Source organism: Tachypleus tridentatus, chromosome 1 (assembly GCF_004210375.1).
Source record: "Tachypleus tridentatus isolate NWPU-2018 chromosome 1, ASM421037v1, whole genome shotgun sequence".
Classification (NCBI taxonomy): domain Eukaryota; kingdom Metazoa; phylum Arthropoda; class Merostomata; order Xiphosura; family Limulidae; genus Tachypleus; species Tachypleus tridentatus.
The window spans coordinates 123,782,081-123,800,751 of NC_134825.1; the positions used below are offsets into that span (position 1 = coordinate 123,782,081).

The 18,671-nt window shown below is 33.9% G+C and overlaps 1 protein-coding gene across 1 annotated transcript; it reads right to left on the minus strand.

Moving 5' to 3' along the window:
* Window positions 1–2,761: 2,761 nt before the first annotated feature.
* Window positions 2,762–16,287, minus strand: LOC143233103 (uncharacterized). Its single transcript, XM_076469012.1, has 4 exons — window positions 16,130–16,287; window positions 10,929–11,483; window positions 5,725–5,859; window positions 2,762–4,285 (listed from the first exon to the last, which is right to left on the minus strand). Exons 1-4 carry the CDS (start codon window positions 16,285–16,287, stop codon window positions 3,565–3,567), a joined length of 1,569 nt encoding a protein of 522 aa, XP_076325127.1. The 3' UTR covers window positions 2,762–3,564.
* Window positions 16,288–18,671: the final 2,384 nt, after the last annotated feature.

The window sequence follows — 18,671 nt, forward strand, 5'->3', positions numbered from 1 at the left end:
CGGGTATAAAGCATTAGAAATATTGTTTTTGAGACTATTATGCTTGAGAAAATATTACTGGAAACATGGACATTATAATTATCAAAATTCATAAAATGAACTTTATGAGAGAAATAAAACTACAATTGCATCTCTATTATGGCAAATTTATGACAACAAGCACAAAATAACAAACCAAAATAACTACTTCAGGTGATAAATAATCATCTGCACCAGTGAATCACTGTAAGGTAACGTTAGTACAGGAGTATTTTCCAGAAATAAGCCACCATTTTTCTTGTCTTTAACATATCTCTTTAGAATATTTGACACAGAATAAGAGAAATTGTTTTGTATATAGCACAAAGCTACACCAAAGGTTATTTGTGCACTGCTCTTCATGGGTATCGAGATCCGGTTGCTAGTTGTATAAATCCACAGCCATATGCCGCTGCGTCACTACAGAACAGAATGAAAAAAAGCTACTGGCCCGGCATGGCCAAGCGTATTAAGGCGTTCGACTCGTAATCCGAGGGTCGCGGGTTCGAATCCCGGTCGCACCAAACATGCTCGCCCTTTCAACCGTGGGGGCGTTATAAAGTGACGGTCAATCCCACTATTCGTTGGTAAAGGAGTAGCCCAACAGTTGGCGGTGGGTGGTGATGACTAGCTGCCTTCCCTCCAGTCTCATACTGCTAAATTAGGGACGGCTAGCACAGATAGCCCTCGAGTAGCTTTTCGCGAAATTCAAAACAAACAAACAAAAAAGCTACTTCTACTCTTATCAGTTTTGTAACTTGCGTACTTGGAACTTGGAGCTGGAACGATATTACGTCAGAAAGATTATTTAATGACTTTTCATTGGATGTTTGTGGACAGATACGCAATTGTTCAGTCACATTTCATGAAAAATTGCTTAGAGATTTAATCTTATAGTTTCTATATTTTTACAAATTTTTGGGTGCGCATGACCCATTTTCCCTATAACATTAACATTCTGAATGTGATGAGAGCAAAATGTGTTGGCTTTTGATTTTACAAATTAGAAACCTCTCTTACACGCATTCTGCGTACCGGCTTCTTTGGCATAGTGGTAGGGAATGGGTTGATCTGAGGTTTTGATGTTATAAAGTGGAGGGTTAGAAGCTGGTTTGAACAAAGATTTAACCATACCAAGGAGAAGATTATGGGTGATTTGAGTTGAAGCCTAGACAGTACGAAGTGAATGGCTGGGAGCGTTTTAAACTACAGCCCATACACTACCAAGCGTTTTATTGTTGTTATAACGCTGCAGTCACTGTCAAGTTGGGCAACTTCATAAACTTTCCAGTTGAACGGAATGCCTGAGATATAATTTATTCTGTAATTACTATAAAGGACTTGTTTATATAACTGTGTCAAATGTTATCACAAGAAATAGGTTTATGTCATTATTTACATGATAAAAAGTTGACGTGTTTGGGGTCAGTCGCACGAACTATTTTTTTTTAAATTTTCTACCTTTAAAGTGAAATTTATTTGTTGTTCTCTGGGGTGTATTTGTACCTAATTTTATTTTCATGACAACACTCAACCTGTATTAAAAAAACAAGAAACAATTCTTATTTAAGTTCCAACTTTTTCAAGATCCCCTTTATAATGAATTGAACTTCAAATAACACCACACAACAAAGTTTTTGCTTCTTGAACACTGTTTGGTGTTACTTATAGAGTTTCAGCTGCTGATCACGAAATTCACATCGAAATTTGCTCATCACGTACCGTTTCATCGACATCTTCAGTTTCACCAGGACATTGCTACAACGGAAAAACAATATCAGGGCAACTGGAATCCATCAATGCTTGCTGACAACGGTTGGACACTGCAACGTGATGCACCAGACATTAAATACAAATGAAAATCAGTAGCAAAACACTTTTAATTATGTTGAACTTAATAGCGTATTAGAGACATAAACGCAATTATATACGTTATTGCCGGTAAACAGTTAACTGTCTATTTCTCAGTGTTTCTACGTGATTAAGCAAACCCAAATCTATATTTGTGCATACCCACCAGGTACCTGTAACAATCAGCAAAAACTTTAAAACAAAATTGTTGTGCAGTGTAATTTTATAACCTATCGCTAGCTTATTTTTAAGATTTTATGCTTCTTTCGGTTAATTTCTTAACAATGTGTCCTCTCCGGTCCCTCGTTACTACAGTGATAAGACTAAGAATCTACAAGGGTAAAATTAGGGGTTCGAGTTCCCTCGGTGGACTCAGTAGATAGCCCGATGTGGCTTCCTTATAAAAGAACACACCCTCTCTCCACACATATTTTTTACTAATATGCTTCAAAGCATATTCATGCTGTACGTTTAGTAACTTCGTGACTAGAACTACAGATTCCGTTATTTCTCAGTACAAAAACTTTAGTAAAAGAAAATGTTTTCAAGATATGTGAATACTTTTTAAGAAAACTAAGTTAAATGGTATTTCTTACAGCTTAAAAATGGTAGTAGTCTTAGTAATCACGGTTAGATTTGCATTAGTTATATAAAGATATCGTATGAATTAGTAAGGAATCAAAAGATTTTGTCAATGTCTGTCTAACAACAAAACCTTTATACATTAGTGACCCATTTTGCTTTTATACAATTTATTGAATCCTTCAGAAACACTTTATTTATATGACAAATACATTTGTATTTGTTAATTAGGCACAGAGGGTGCTGAAATGAAATATATATCGTACAACAAATCACATTTTTCTTTTTTTTTTATTAAATTACACAGGATTCAGTTGATACGAATTTTATTTGACACCCTGACAGAAAAAAAAACGTTGAAAAAAAAAAAAAAATTCCACGTATTTGTAAGCCAAAGACTTATTTGACTGCACCACATTTTTCATTTATGTTTAATAACAATATTCAGAAATAGATCAATTTGTGTGATGTTGATATGGAAACTATGAAAGCTTTTGAAAACTGATTATTCAAAACTTTAATTCACTTTTTTTAAAAGTAAAATACCAGAAAGTAGTTAACTTAAGGACTGCTAGTATATACACTTTGGTATCAAATTGAATAAGTTTACATTTAAGAACTAATAAGAAGAAGCAATAATAAAAGGATTTCTCCATAAAAATAATTTCATCAAGTTAAGTGCTTACGTTAATAATTTTGATAAATTCTAAAAGCACAAGAACAATTCTCAATGTCGCATAGGTTGTATCAAATCACTAGATTGTAAGTTTTTATACTGTTCAAAACCTCTCAAGATGAAAAATTTGTTTCTAGTCAACATTCACTTTCTCAATTCAACATGAAATTTCTGAGAAACAAAAATAATGTAAATAAAATTATAGTGTAATATTTCATTCAGTAAAAATGTGATAATAAATATATTAAAATTTATTAAAGTAATCAGCAGAGTACAATTAATATTAAATTGCTAGAGCTAGAAATGCAAATCCAACTTTATTATTCAGTTAACTCCAGAGAAAAATAGTGTCTAATTTAGAACAAAGTAAACATTAAACAATCCAGCTGTGATATTTTTACTAACAATAAAAAATCAGTAATTTTAAGCTACAGAAGTTACACTTCAGAGTCTTCAGTCTCCGTGGGTAACTCTTGCTTCATGTTATTGTGGTTGCAGACTTGAGAAACTGTAGCCAAAGACAAGGAAAGATCTCCAGCGCTTTGTTGTTTGTCACACACAAAGGCGTGGCACTCAAAAGGATGCTGTTGTAAGCCAGTTGTGGAATCTTGGACAACAATTATTGCAAATATTCGGTCATACACTGTATCCTGAACACAGTACGATATTGAGTTAATGGGAAACTTCTTTGCCTCAATCTTGGGGTTTTTGTTTTGAGGCAACGCGCTCACCGTGATACCCTCAAAAGATACTTCAAGTTTCAGGATAGGTCGGGACATATTTGGTAAACTTGCACGATAAGCGGCAGCCATCTCATCCACTGGTTGTCGAGTGTATTTAATTCCCCACAGTCCAAGGGCGGGACGCTTGCCCAGGTACTTAACGTGAAAAGTGTTTGGAACACTTACAGTCCCATCACTTCCATTTTTACGACTTTTTGCAGGTATAGTTGATATGTTGTTTGTGGTTGCAGATACCTTTACGTTGTTGCTACAGCTTGCAGACGTCGCTGCTACATTGTCAATACTCCGAAGTTTAGTATTTGATTTAGAATCTCTTTTAGTTTCCGATTTTTTTGGTTTAGTTACTTTACTTGTTTTTTCATTAGTTGAGCGATTAAAGAAACTAAAAGAAAATGGCTGTTGATTACGCTCTTTACTTTCCATTTAAACATAAGAATAAAATCAGTTTCAATAATACGTTTTATAGTATTATACTTTGAAATCAATTACTTAAATAAACTAACCCAACTAAATGACATGAACTGATATGAATCTGGAATCGGAAATTCTACTAATCTTAGAACGACACGCAACTTGTTATCACAAAAGCTCTCGAGCTAGACATGTACTTTAATTTTGTATCTTTATTTCATTTTGGATTGATAGCGTTTATAATTAGTTTGCAAAATGCTTCTTAACTCAGTTTTAGAGCGATAAGTCGGTGGATTTATTGTTTGTTTAGAATTAACCACAAAGCTATACAATGGGCTATCTTGGCTCTGCAAAACAAAGTTAACGAAACCCGGATTCTAGCTGTGTGACTCCGCAAATATACCGTTTTGCCACTGCTGGGGAGTTGTTAAGTGACCACTAATTTTCGGCAATGTTTTAATCTAGAGAAATCTGAAACTTTTTTATTGTTATCAAGATATCAGGAAATGTTCTAAGCTTACTTTCAGTGTCATTGATGTCGTTTTGTAACAAGATAAAAATAAACCTCTTCTATCCAGTGAATATAATCATATTAATTGCACTTTTTTGTTGTAGTGGCAACAAAATGTGACAACACGTCTGAAAATTGTGAAAACAATTTGTTTGTGTTGCTCAAGTAAAAGTTTACATTTGAAAATTCACAAATTGAAAGAGCGTACAAAAAATTATATTTATTTGCATTTGAAGTATATAAACAACTGTGTCAACTGCAATTATAGTGATAAACTGTTAATCGTTTATTTCATTGTGGTATGTACTAGACATAGCTGTATATTAAAACACTGGATTTTGAAACTTGCGAGACAGGTTTCAATCCATGCAACTCCAAAAATGTTTCACGAACTTTAAGCTCTGTGTGCGTTATAAGGGTGACATTCAGTCCTTTAGAGTGACATAGTGTCGCTGTGGATTGACTGCCTTCTATTTAGTCTACTAATCACAATTATAAGTGGCGACAGCCAGCTTTAGTGACCTTTTCATGAATACGAAATAATTATATAGATTAATTGTGCTATATAAGATTCAGTGGTATTAATATTGCTACATCTTGAATCTATTAATATAACTATTCTAAATATCATTGTGCTGTAATACTTCTTGATGAAGTGGTTTGAGAAACTCTCATAATATAATTTCCATCCATAGGATGTAATTTTTCTCAGCAACTAACGTAGTTCGCCACGAGTGCTATCTGCACTAGCCGTCCCTAATTTAGCAGTGTAAGATTAGAAGGAAGGCAACTCTTGGACTACTCTTTAACAAGGAATAGTGAGATTGACTGTCATATTATAATGCCCCTACGGCTGAAAGGGCGAACATGTTTGGTGCGACGGTGATTCGAACCCGCGACCTTCAGATCACGAGTCGAATGCTTTAACCCACCTGGCTATGGCGAGCAGAAAAGTCTTAAAACCAGCATTTTCATATGTGTATTTTTCAAGCTTTCCATTAAATTTACCTAATTTTACTGGCTTCCCAACATTCAAAGGCAACCCATTAGAATGGCTAATCACCCCGCTAGAAAAATAAAACTGCATTAATTGAATACGACTAATATCCTGCAAAAATTTATATGTTTGTCCCCTAGTTCCACTATTGTAACTGTAAAATATGAAAAAGATGATGCGTCAACACTATAAATTACCTTTATGATCTTAAACACTTCAATTAGGTCCTCTAGCTCTTATTTTCTCGAAATAAAACGATTTGAGAAATTTTGACTTCTCGTATGACAGTCTCTGCATCACCTCTAGTAATCCTTCTGTGAAACTTTTTCAACAATTCAATATATTTCCTGAGATAAGGAGCCCAAGACTGAACACAATATTCTAAATGTGGCTAAACCAGTAACCTATATAATAAAATTCTAACCTATTTAGACTTGTATTCAGTATTTCTGTATATATAACCTAAAATTCTATTCGCTCTATGACTATCAACAACACACTGCTCGAATGGCTTTTAAGACAGCTGAACTATTACAGTAATATCATTTTCTTTCATAACACTGTTAAGGTAATTTTCCTCCAAATTGTACTTACAATTCAAATTAGAATAATGAACATACATTACCTTGAATTTATTATAATTAAAACCCACTTACCATTTATTTGCCCAACTCACTAAATGATCCAATTCCTTTTATAAATCAATAGCATTTTCTTCACAAATAGCAAGATCCAAGAGCTTAATATCATCTGCAAATTTAAATAATTATTGACCATTCTTTTATCAATATAAATGATGTAATTAATAAACGGGGCAAATGTTCTAAGGCTGGTTCCTGAAGTACCTCCCCCCCCCTTGTGACATTAATCCAGTTTGACTGAACTACATTTTTGACAAATCTCTGTTATCTTCCATCTAACCATTCTTGTAATCAGTTTAACTTATCCCCTACAAATGCTTTTTAAAAATTCTAATATACCAAATCTACAATCTTACGAATTTGCAATAGATGAAATGCTCAAACAATTAGAAAGGTAAAATAAATAAGATCAAATGCTTTTATTGGTTTAAAGAATTTAGATGTTACTTATTTTGTAAAAACAGCTTCAAATAATCGTTCATAGATGGCGAAACCTACGAGAATTTGAAACATTAACCTAAACCGTGAAAATGAAACTTGCGTATGTTTTTATACATATTAGTGTCCCTTTTCGGTTTACGGGTATAAAGCATTAAAAATATTGTTTTTGGGACTATTATGCTTGAGAAAATATTGCTGGAAACATGGACATTATAATGTTATCATATTAAACCAAAATGCGAAAAAATACTTACAAATTGTCAAGGGGCCTGGTATGGCCAAACGCGTAAGGCGTGCGACTCGTAATCCGAGGGTCGCGGGTTCGCGCCCGCGTCGCGCTAAACATGCTCGCCCTCCCAGCCGTGGGGGTGTATAATGTGACGGTCAATCCCACTATTCATTGGTAAAAGAGTAGCCCAAGAGTTGGCGGTGGGTGGTGATGACTAGCTGCCTTCCCTCTAGTCTCACACTGCTAAATTAGGGACGGTTAGCACAGATAGCCCTCGAGTAGCTTTGTGCAAAATTCCAAAACAAACAAACAGATTGTCAACAGTGAGAAAGCACAAACAAATATTGTACAAAAAGTTCCATAATTCTACATATTATGAGGTTTTGCAGTTCTCTTTTTTTTTGATATATTATAAAATGTTTTATCATTCTGAACCACAAAGTAAATTGGTTTCATCATGTTACACCCGAAAAGATGATGACTTCACCTCTAATGGCAGATCAAGGGAAAAAGATCCGTTGTGTTCAATTTGTCGTCACGATTTTTCATAATAAAAGTTTGGCTTCTTGATGCATATGATTGTCCTTTCTAGATTTTTATTTTTAATTTTAACTTTTAGAAATGAAATTTCTTCTTAAAAACAGCATAACATATAATTCCAATGCAAACTGATTCGAGAAAAAAAATTCATAAAGTGAACTTTTTGAGAGAGATAAAACTACTCTTACATCTCTATTGTGGCAAATGTATGACAACAAGCACAAAATAACAAACCAAAATAACTACTTCAGGTAATAAATAATCATCTGCACCAGATAATCACTGTAAGGTAACGTTAGTGCAGGAGTATTTTTCAGAAATAAACCACCATTTTTCTTGTCTTTAACATATCTCTTTAGAATATTTGACACAGAATAAGAGAAACTGTTTTGTATATAGCATAAAGCTGCACAAAAGGTTATTTGTGCACTGCTCTTCATGGGTATCGAGATCCGGTTGCTAGTTGTATAAATCCACAGCCATATGCCGCTGCGTCACTACAGAACAGAATGAAAAAAGGCTACTTCTACTCTTATCAGTTTGTGTAGCTTGCTTACTTGACACTTTTTAATTGGAGTGGGAACCATATTACATCAGAAAGATTATTTAATGATTTTTCATTGATGTTTGTGGACAGATACGCAATTTTTCAGTCAAATTTCATGAAAAATTGCTTACAGGTTTAATCTTATAGTTTCTATATTTTTACAATTTTTTGGGTGCGCATGACCCATTTTCCCTATAACATTAACATTCTGATTGTGATTCGCACAATGTGTTGGCTTTTGATTTTACAAATTAGAAACCTTTCTTACAAGCATTCTGCGTACCGGCTTATTTGGCATAGTGGTAGGGAATGGGTTAAATTGAGGTTTTGATATCATAAAATAAAGGGTTAGAAGCTGGTTCGAACAAAGGTTTAACCATACCAAGTGGAAAATTATGGGTAAGTTGAATTGAAGCCTAGACAGTACGAAGTGAATGGCTGCGAGTGTTTTAAACCAAAGCCCATACACTACAAAGTGTTTTATTGTTGTTATAACGCTGTAGTAACTGTCAAGCTGGTCAACTTCATATATATATATATAAACTTTCTAGTTGAACGGAATGCCTGAAATATAATTTATCCTGTAATTACTATAAAGAACTTGTTTATATAACTGTGTCAAATGTTATCACAAGAAATAGGTTTATGTTATTATTTACACAATAAAAAGTTGACGTGTTTGGGGTCTGTCGCATGAAACGTTTTCTTTGAAATTTTCTACCTTGAAAGTGAAATTTATTTGTTGTTCTCTGGGGTGTATTTGTACCTAATTTTATTTTCATGACAACACTCAACCTGTATTAAAAAAACAAGAAACAATTCTTATTTAAGTTCCAACTTTTTCAAGATCCTCTTTATATTCAATTGAAGTGCAAACAACTTTAGAACCTATCGCTAGCTTATTTTTAAGATTCTATGCTTCTTTCGGTTGATTTTTTTAACAGTGTGTCTCGTACGGTCCCTCGTTAGTACCATAACACTAAAAATTTACAAGGCAAAATTAGGGATTTGAGACCCCTTGGGGGACTTAGTAAGTTGCTCGAAATGGCTTTCTTATATGAAAACACATCCTCTCCCCACACATAATTTTTACGAATATGCTTCAAAGTGTGTTCATGTTGAACGTTTATCAAGTTCGTCACCAGAACGTCAGATTCTGCTATTTTTCAGTACAAGAACTTTTGTAAAAGAAAATGTTTTCAAGATATGTCAATACTTTTTTAAGAAAACTAAGTTAAAAATAATAGTAGTATTAGTTATCGCGGTTAGGTTTGCATTAGTTATATAAAGATATCGTATGAATTAGTAAGGAATCAAAAGATTTTGTCAATGTCTGTCTAACAACAAAACCTTTATACATTAGTGACTCATTTTGGTTTTATACAATTTATTGAATCCTTCAGAAACACTTTATTTATATGACAAATACATTTGTATTTATTAATTAGGCACAGAGGGTGCTGAAATTAAATCTATATCGTACAACAAATCACATTTTCTTTTTTTTTTATTAAATTACACAGGATTCAGTTGATACGAATTTTATTTGACACCCTGACAGAAAAAAAAAAAAAACGTTGAAAAGGATAAAAAATTCCACGTATTTGTAAGCCAAAGACTTATTTGACTGCACCACAATTTTCATTTATGTTTAATAACAATATTCAGGAATAGATCAATTTCTGTAATGTTGATATGGTTTTCTTTTGTTGTTTTTTTTCAATTTCACACGAAGCTACTCGATAGCTATCTGTCCTAGCCGTCCCTAAATTAGCAGTGTAAGACTAGAGGGAAGGCAGCTAGTCATCACCACCCACCGCCAACTCTTGGACAAATATTTTACCCAGGTAGGTAGGATTGCCCGTAACATTATAACGCCCCCACGGCTGGATGGGTAAGCATGTTTGGTGCGACCGGGATTCGAACCCGCGACCCTCAGATTACGAGTCGAACTTCTTAATCCAACTGGTCATGCCGGGCCGATGTTGATATGGAAGCTATGAAAGATTTTGAAAACTGATTCTTCAAAACTTTAATTCACTTTTTTTCAAAAATAAAATACCAGTAAGTATTGATGGAAATATCTGCTAATATATATATTTTTCGTATCAAATTGAATAAGTTAACTTTTAAAAACTAATAAGAAGAAGCAATAATAAAAGGCTTTGTCCATAAAAATAATTTCATCAAGTTGAGTGCTTACGTTAATAATTTTGATACATTCTAAAAGCATAAGAAAAAGTTTCATTGTCGTACATATTTTATTCAAATGACTAGATTGTAAGTTTTCATTTTGTTCAAAACCTCTCAAGATGAAACATTTGTTTGTAGTCTACATTCACTTTCTCAATTAAACATGAAATTTAAATATAATTATAGTGCAATATTATATTCAGCAAAAAAGTTATAACAAATATATTAAAATTTGTTATAGTAATCACCAGAGTATAATTAATCTTAAATTGCTACAGCTAGACATTTGTAAGAAATGCAAAACCAACTTTATTATTCTATTAACTCCAGAGCAAACAAATATCTAAGTTTAATGGTGTTTTAGTAACTGAATTGTCTGTTTCATAAAACTCGTTTGACTTCGTATATGAAAAAAAATCGTTTACCAAATCACATAATATGAGACTGTTAAATCCGTAACAAAATAGAACAAAGTAAACACTAAACAATCCAGGTGTGATATTTTTACTAACAAAAAAAAATCAGTAATTTTAAGCTACAGAAGTTACACTTCAGAGTCTTCAGTCACCGTGGGTAACTCTTGCTTCATGTTATTGTGGTTGCAGACTTGAAAAACTGTTGCCAAAGAAAAGGAAAGATCTCGAGCGCTTTGTTGTTTGTCACACACAAAGGCGTGGGACTCAAAAGGATGCTGTTGTAAGCCAGTTGTGGAATTTTGGACAACAATTATTGCAAATATTCGGTCATACACTGTATCCTGAACACAGTACGATATTGAGTTAATGGGAAACCTCTTTGCCTCAATATCAAGGTTTTTGTTTTGAGGCATCGTCATACCCTTAAAATATACTTCAAGTTTCAGGATAGGTCGGGATATATTTGGTAAACTTGCATGATAAGCGGCAGCCATCTCATCCACTGGTTGTCGAGTGTATTTAATTCCCCACAGTCCAAGGGCGGGACGCTTGCCCAGGTACTTAACGTGAAAAGTGTTTGGAACACTTACAGTCCCATCACTTCCATTTTTACGGCTTGTTGCAGGTATAGTTGATATGTTGTTTGTGGTTGCAGACACCTTTACGTTGTTGCTACAGACGTCGCTGCTGCATTGTTAATATTCCTAAGTTTAGTATTTGATTTAGAATCTCTTTTTTGGTTTAGTTCTGTTAATAAGTTTTTTGCTAGTTGGACGATTAAAGAAACCTAAAGTAAATGGCGGTTGATTACGCTCTTTATTTCCATTTAAACACAATATTAAAAACAGTTTCAGTAATACGTTTTATAGTATTATAATTTGAAATCAATTACTTAACGCACCTAACCCGACTAAATGACACGAACTCTGGAAACCAGAGATCCTAGTAATCTTAGAACGACACGTAACTTCTTATCACAAAAGCTCTCGTGTCAGACATGTACTTTAACTTTGAATTTTTATTCCATTTTGGATTGATAGCGCTCATACTTAGTTTCCAAAATTCTTCTTAACTCAGTTTTAGAGCGATAACTTGGAGAACCTATTGTTTGTTTGGAATTAACTACAAAGCTACACAATAGGCTATCTTGGCTCTGCAAAACAAAGTTAACGAAACTCTGTTTCTAGCTATGTGACTCCACAGACATACCACTGTGCCACTGATGGGCAGTTGAAAAGGTTCCACTAATATTTGGCAATGCTATAACCTAATGAAATCTGTAACTTGTTTTTTTATGATCACTTTTAGTGTCATTGATGTCGTTCAAGATAAAAATGAACCTCTTCTATCCAGTGAATATAATCATATTAATTGCACTTTTTGTTGTAGTGGCAACAAAATGTGACAGCACGTCTGAAAATTGTGAAAACAATTTGTTTGTGTTGCTCAAGTAAAAGTTTAGATTTGAAAATTCACAAATTGAAAGAGCGTACAAAAAGTTATATTTATTTGCATTTGAAGTATATAAACAACTGTGTCAACTGCAATTATAGTGATAAACTGTTAATCGTTTATTTCATTGTGGTATGTACTAGACATAGCTCTATATTAAAGCACTGGATTTTGGAACTTGCGAGACACTTTTCAAGCCATGCGACTCTATAATGTTTCACGAACTTTAAGCTCTGTGTCTGTAATAAGGGTGACATTCAGTCCCTTAGAGTGACATAATATTGCTGTGGATTGACTGCCTTCTTAATCAAAATTATAAGTGGCGACAGCCAACTTTAGTAGCCTTGTTATAAATACAAAATAATTATACGGATTAATTGTGTTATATAAGATTGAGTGCTATTAATATTGCTACATCTTGAAAAAAATCCATTAATATAAATATTCTAAATATTGTAGTGCTGTAATAGTTCTTGATGAAGTTTTTTTGAGAAACTCTCATAATATAATTTTCATCCAGAAGAAGTTAGTATTTTTCAGCAACTAACTTAGTTTGCTACGAGAGCTACCTTGCACTAGCCGTCCCTAATTTAGCAGTGTAAGACTAGAGGGAAGGCAGCTAGTTATCATCACCCACCGCCAACTTTTGGACTATTATTTTACCAAGGAATAGTGGGATTGATCGTCATATTATAACACCCCCATGGTTGAAAGGGCAAGCATGTTTGGTGTGACGGGGATTCGAACCTGCAACCCTCGGATAAAGAGTCGAGTGCTTTAATCGTATGGCCATGCCTGGCATAATAAAGAGATTTGACAACTAATATTACAGTTTTAGTCACGCCTCCAGCTGAGCTGGCCCTTTCTCTTTTTGAATGGATAGATTGGAGAGAAGCTGCTATTAATAGTCACCATGCTAGCTCTTTGGTTACTCTTTGCCAAAGATTAGTGTAATTGATTTTTACATTATAACTCTTCCATAGCTTAAATTGTGTGCATTTTCTGTGATGAAGATTTATTTAAACTATTTGCGAGTCAATCATTCTAACCACCGAGAATATTAACAATGTAAGAAAAGATAATAAATTCTTTATAATGGACTATAGAACACAGCCAACTGTTTCTTAGAGATGAAGCTAATATTATATTGTATTTTTTCTTCTTGCCTTTCTGGTATTTATAACAGCTTATTTGTTTTTAAACTTATACACTAAAATCTAAATTTATAAAAAATAAGAAAATGTAGATTTATTTCATCTTTAAAATTGATACGAAAGAAACTGTGACTGATAGGTATATTTCTTGATATATTTTTTCTAGATACATGTATATATCATAATTAAAAATGATTATGGGCTGCAGATATTATCGATGTTTATGTAGAGAATATAAGTGTTATACTTGAGAATTGATCTATAGAAATAGAATGTTAAGTGTAAAAAAAACTATGTGTTTTATCAGACGTGTATTCCAACTGTAAGGTTCTTACCAGACTATTTAGTTATAATTTAACTTATGTATTTTTTTTTTCAGTTTTATTTACACTATCGAGTCGTTTCAAATGGTCTATAACGGATTATATTCCAGGAGGCATGGATATTAAAATGTTTTCTACTTCTCTTCTTAGTCTTTTTGAATAAAATAAATTAATTACAAATAGTTACTTTTTAAACTTAGCCATCATAACGAGCTTCATAGTGAGAATATATTTTAAAGTTACATAAAAAATCTACAGGTGACAGCAGCGAATCGTTTGCAGGAAAATCTTTGCATAGTTATGATTCACAAACAGACGATTTATTTACCGAGTAAATTGTAGGCATTATTTATAGATAATAAAAGTTATTTTAACTACTTCTACACGAATGTTTCATAAAATTGAGCTACCAGTTCTATTTAGCTATTCTCATTATCAACTGCAAAGATCCAGTATATTTCCTTTATTAATAGGTGCGCTATGTGCCACAGTAACTTTGTTTGTTTGTTTTCGAATTTCGCACAAAGCTACTCGAGGGCTATCTGTGCTAGCCGTCCCTAATTTTGCAGTGTAAGACTAGAGGGAAGGCAGCTAATCATTACCACCCACCGCCAACTCTTGGGCTACTCTTTCACCAACGAATAGTGGGATTGATCGAAACATTATAAAGCCCCCACGGCTGAAGGGGCGAGCATGTTTGGCGCGACGAGGATGCGAACCCGCGACCCTCGGATTACGAGTCGCACGCCTTAACGCGCTTGGCCATGCCGGGCCCCACCACAGTAAGAAGTTAAATGGTCATTTCCGTTATTGGAAATGGAATAATAAAAGTTGTAAACTCACTGGAATAACATGTAGATGAAGGCTTGAAGAGAGTCAAGCAATGTTTTTCTTCAGTTTGATGCGTGTATGTATGCATGCATACAAGAATACATTTTAAAACACTTTATTAAAATAGATAAGTATCTAATTTTCTCTCTACTACAGTACTGACTATATTTGATTAACTTGTTCAAAGTTTATGCTTCATTTACGAAAGATAGGTTTCAATATCTTAGTGGCGGTATTACGGAGATTTCAACTCTTATCATGGAACAACAGGTTGACCAATGCCGCCCATAAGGCTATAGTTTTTCTAAAGCTGATATCAACTGACTTATGATAATTTTACAATTAAAATCATCGTATACTTAAGCTGCAAGTAAGTGCTATTGTACATATTTGACATTTGTATGATAAACCTACAGATTACTTTGTACAGGTTATGAATCTGTACGAACTAGGAAAAATACAGAAAAAAACTATTGAAAAAAACACGATTGATGAAATTGTTAGTAGTAGTAAAAATCACCAAAATATAAGTAATTATGGGTGAAAGGTTAAAATTGTTAGTCTTACCAACATGGATTTATACTAGCCCAAAGCTGACTGTTAAAATGATCTACGTGGGTTTATCCTAGCTGAAAGCTGATTGTTAATCTGACTTACATGGGCTTATCCTAATTCAAAGCTGCCTTATGTGTTTGTTTTTAAAATTAAGTATGAAAAGCATGTTGCGTTTTCACGTTAATTTTGCGGTAGCTTACATGAAAATCAAAGTATATTGTGTTGGTTATGTAAATTGAATCTCGAATTTTATTCTTATAATACCTGAACTTCCCCTTTTCCTTCCCTTATGATTTGCCACTCTAAACTTTGCGACAAACAAAATTTATAGCGATATTCATGTGATTCACAGCAAATGTATGTACTTTTTTATTAACACACTGTAAATTTGCTTTTATAAAATAAAAATAATTCAAAAGAGCACATGTATAGGTTAGTCATAAAATTAATATTAATTATAATAGATTTAGCTGAACAACGAAATATCATGTAGCTTTTTACGTTTCATTTTATTAAAAATATCACTATTAAATATATGTTAAGTGACAAATATATTATTTATAAATTGTAATTATGGATAGAAGAGATAAAGAATTTTTTCAGCAACCAGATGTTTTGTATACTTTCCTATTTTTACTTGAATTTCTTTTATCTAATTTTGGTGTGTCGATACAGTCCTCTGAAAGAGAGCATCCGACGGATACGAGTGTGTGTGTGTTTCTTATAGCAAAGCCACATCGGGCTACCTGTACTAGCGGGAGGCCGACCGATGGATAGGAAGATAGATGGTATCCGTTGCTTTTCGATGCCCCCCAGTGGTTCAGCGGTATGTCTGCGGACTTACAACGCTAATATCCGGGTTTCGGTACCTGTGGTGGCAGAACACAGATAGCCCATTGTGTAGCTTTATGCCTAATTCGAAACAACGACAACAGCTTTTCGATATTGAAACACACGTTGAAATGTGGGGGCACCAAATCGTCTGCAGACGACCTAGGAATAGACCGAGGTGTTGTACTTAGCAGAGCAGCCACCATACTGCGATCTATTTAGACTCAGCTTCTGACTGAGAGATTTGTCCAGAAGCAGTAGGATATTCTCCGGAGGTTGCGTCATTTCGTACTTAAATCGTTGGGGGGCTTTTTCCTCTGTCGAGCTTTCCTGGCTCGTCTCCATTTTCTGTTTTGTCCCTCTGACTTCCTCGAAACTCCCGTGTTTTACAATTGTATTTTTATCTACTATTATTTAAAAGAAGTGTCAAGGAAATATACTTTTAGAAAATTAAACGAATCTATCTGTTTATGAAATTTCCTTGTCTCACCTAGAATATAACATGTTCAGTGGATGTTCTTTGCAATATTTTATGATGCTTTTGACACATGCATTCCTTAGATAATAACCCACATTGTTTTTTAATTTACCCTATAAGATTCTACTTAGTTTTCACTGAAGAAGGAAACATTTTAGCAAATAATCTTCAATATCATACCAAAACGTTTATATGTTATTAAAGTACAATACCTTTGTTACAATTGAAAGATCCGCATCAGACATGAATATAAAAAAACAGCATTAAATGTATTTCATACGGATGCATACACTTTACATGTGCACAAATAAACAAATAAGCACGTTTAATATATTGAAATTAATAAAAGCTACTTTTTTTGTTAATTCTTCAAAATTGTAGTTATCCTATCTATAAGGATTGAACATGAGTATCGTGTAACATAATTCATAAATTGGTTTCCAGTAAACACAATAATAAGTAAAAGAATGATGTTCTATAGTTCGTGTTTCACCATTTGTTTCCAAGTTAATAGCAAGTTTCTATTTTTAATTATTATAATAGACATTATTTTTAAATTGTATAACAGGTTGTGAAAAGCAGTTATTAGGTTGTCCAGAAATAAATGTCGTTTTGAACTGCAAAGTTTAGAAAAGTATAAACCAGTGTTGTAACACATGCTTTAATCACAGTAAGCACCATTTACTTTACCAACTTTACGTTACCAACGTGTAACGATGCTGTTTATGATCCTGTTGTAGAAATCAAGATTTCTATGATCAATGAACTCTCTGAAAGCTTCTTTATAGCTGCCTGGTTTTGAAAGCGTTTATTGTTCAAAAAGTTGTCAAAGAGCTTGAAAAAATTAAAATATGTAGGGGAAAAGCCTGGGAAATAAGGTGGATGAGGCAAAACCGTGATTCCCAATTCGTTCAATTTTTGGAGCGTTATCCTTGACAGGTCTCATAACGCCGATTTTGTTGATCTTTAGTCAGCTCGTGTGGAACCCACTTATCCAATTTTTTCGTCTTTCCAATTGCACTCAGTGGTTGGCAATGCTTCATTTCCTTGTGCCTAGCTATTTTGCAATCTAACATAAAACTGTTGTGCGAGAACCTGTCTCAACTGCTTCCCTTATTGTGTTTTCATCTAAGGATTGCTTTCTTCACGACCTTCATAGTCTTCAAGACTTTCATCTCCATTTTGAAACGTTTGGAACCAACGCTGAACTGTATATTCAGTAACAAACCAATAGCTGAATCCTGGTTGATGTTCCGTGTAGTTTCAGTAGCTTTTCGTCCAAGTTTGAAGTCGAAGACGAAATTCAGACGAAAGTCCTTTTTGTCCATGCTGCCTTAGGGTTTGCGAAATTTACTCTGAGTAGAGTTGACAATTAAAACACCTTGTAAGCGACAAAAGTTGTATTAAACGAACCAACCAACGATAAGTTACTCAATATTCAACTTCTAAGTGTCATCGTGAGAATTTCGACATTTATCTGTGGAAAACATAACAAATATATATAATAATCAGAACCTTTAATTTGTTTTCATAATAATTATTATCTATTGATAACTTAGACGTATCTTTTTTTTTAGGTTTGTTGTTATTCTTTGATATGTTTTATACCCATAATCTGTGGAAAACATATTTTATGGTCATAAAACATATATGTATGTATCTAACCTACATAAAAGCGAGTATGTATCACGTCACGTCAAGTACGCTTAATATCTCGAAATAGGAGCCATAAAAGCCAAATGTATTTATCCAGATAGAATAGTTCGACTACTGCCGGCCCATTATGATTTCAGTGACGAGAGTGCAGAAGAGCCGTGAGAGTGGTGTCGCGAGTAGTAAATGTTGGGATCATTTAGTCTGGAGCCACATTTTTCAAATTTGTCATGAAATAAAATACTGATCCAAACTTGTTTTTTGTTTGTTTTTGAATTTCGCAAAAAGCTACACGATGGCTATCTGCGCTAGCCATCTCTAATTTAGCAGTGTAAGACTAAAGGAAGGCGACTAGTCATCACCATCCACCGCGAACTCTTGAGCTACTCTTTTACCAATGAATAGTGGGATTGACCGTCACAATATAACGTTACCACGGCTGAAAGTGCGAAAATGTTTAGTGTTATCGGGATTCGAACCCGCGACCTCAGACTACCAGTCGAACGCATTAACCCACCTGGCCATGCCGGGCCCATCCAAACTTCAACTGTTTGTCTGGCTATTTTCTGTTACATCACCAACGTTTTTAATAAAAGAC

Bases quoted from the DNA above. Each gene is read 5' to 3' on its own strand.
- LOC143233103 (XM_076469012.1), bottom strand. From the start codon at position 16,287: ATGGAGACGAGCCAGGAAAGCTCGACAGAGGAAAAAGCCCCCCAACGA. The intron at 11,484-16,129 runs GTACAACACCTC...TTAACAATGCAG, and splicing joins TATGGTGGCTGCTCTGCTAA to CAGCGACGTCTGTAGCAACA. The intron at 4,286-5,724 runs GTGGGTTAAAGC...TTAAATGGAAAG, and splicing joins TTTCTGCTCGCCATAGCCAG to TAAAGAGCGTAATCAACAGC.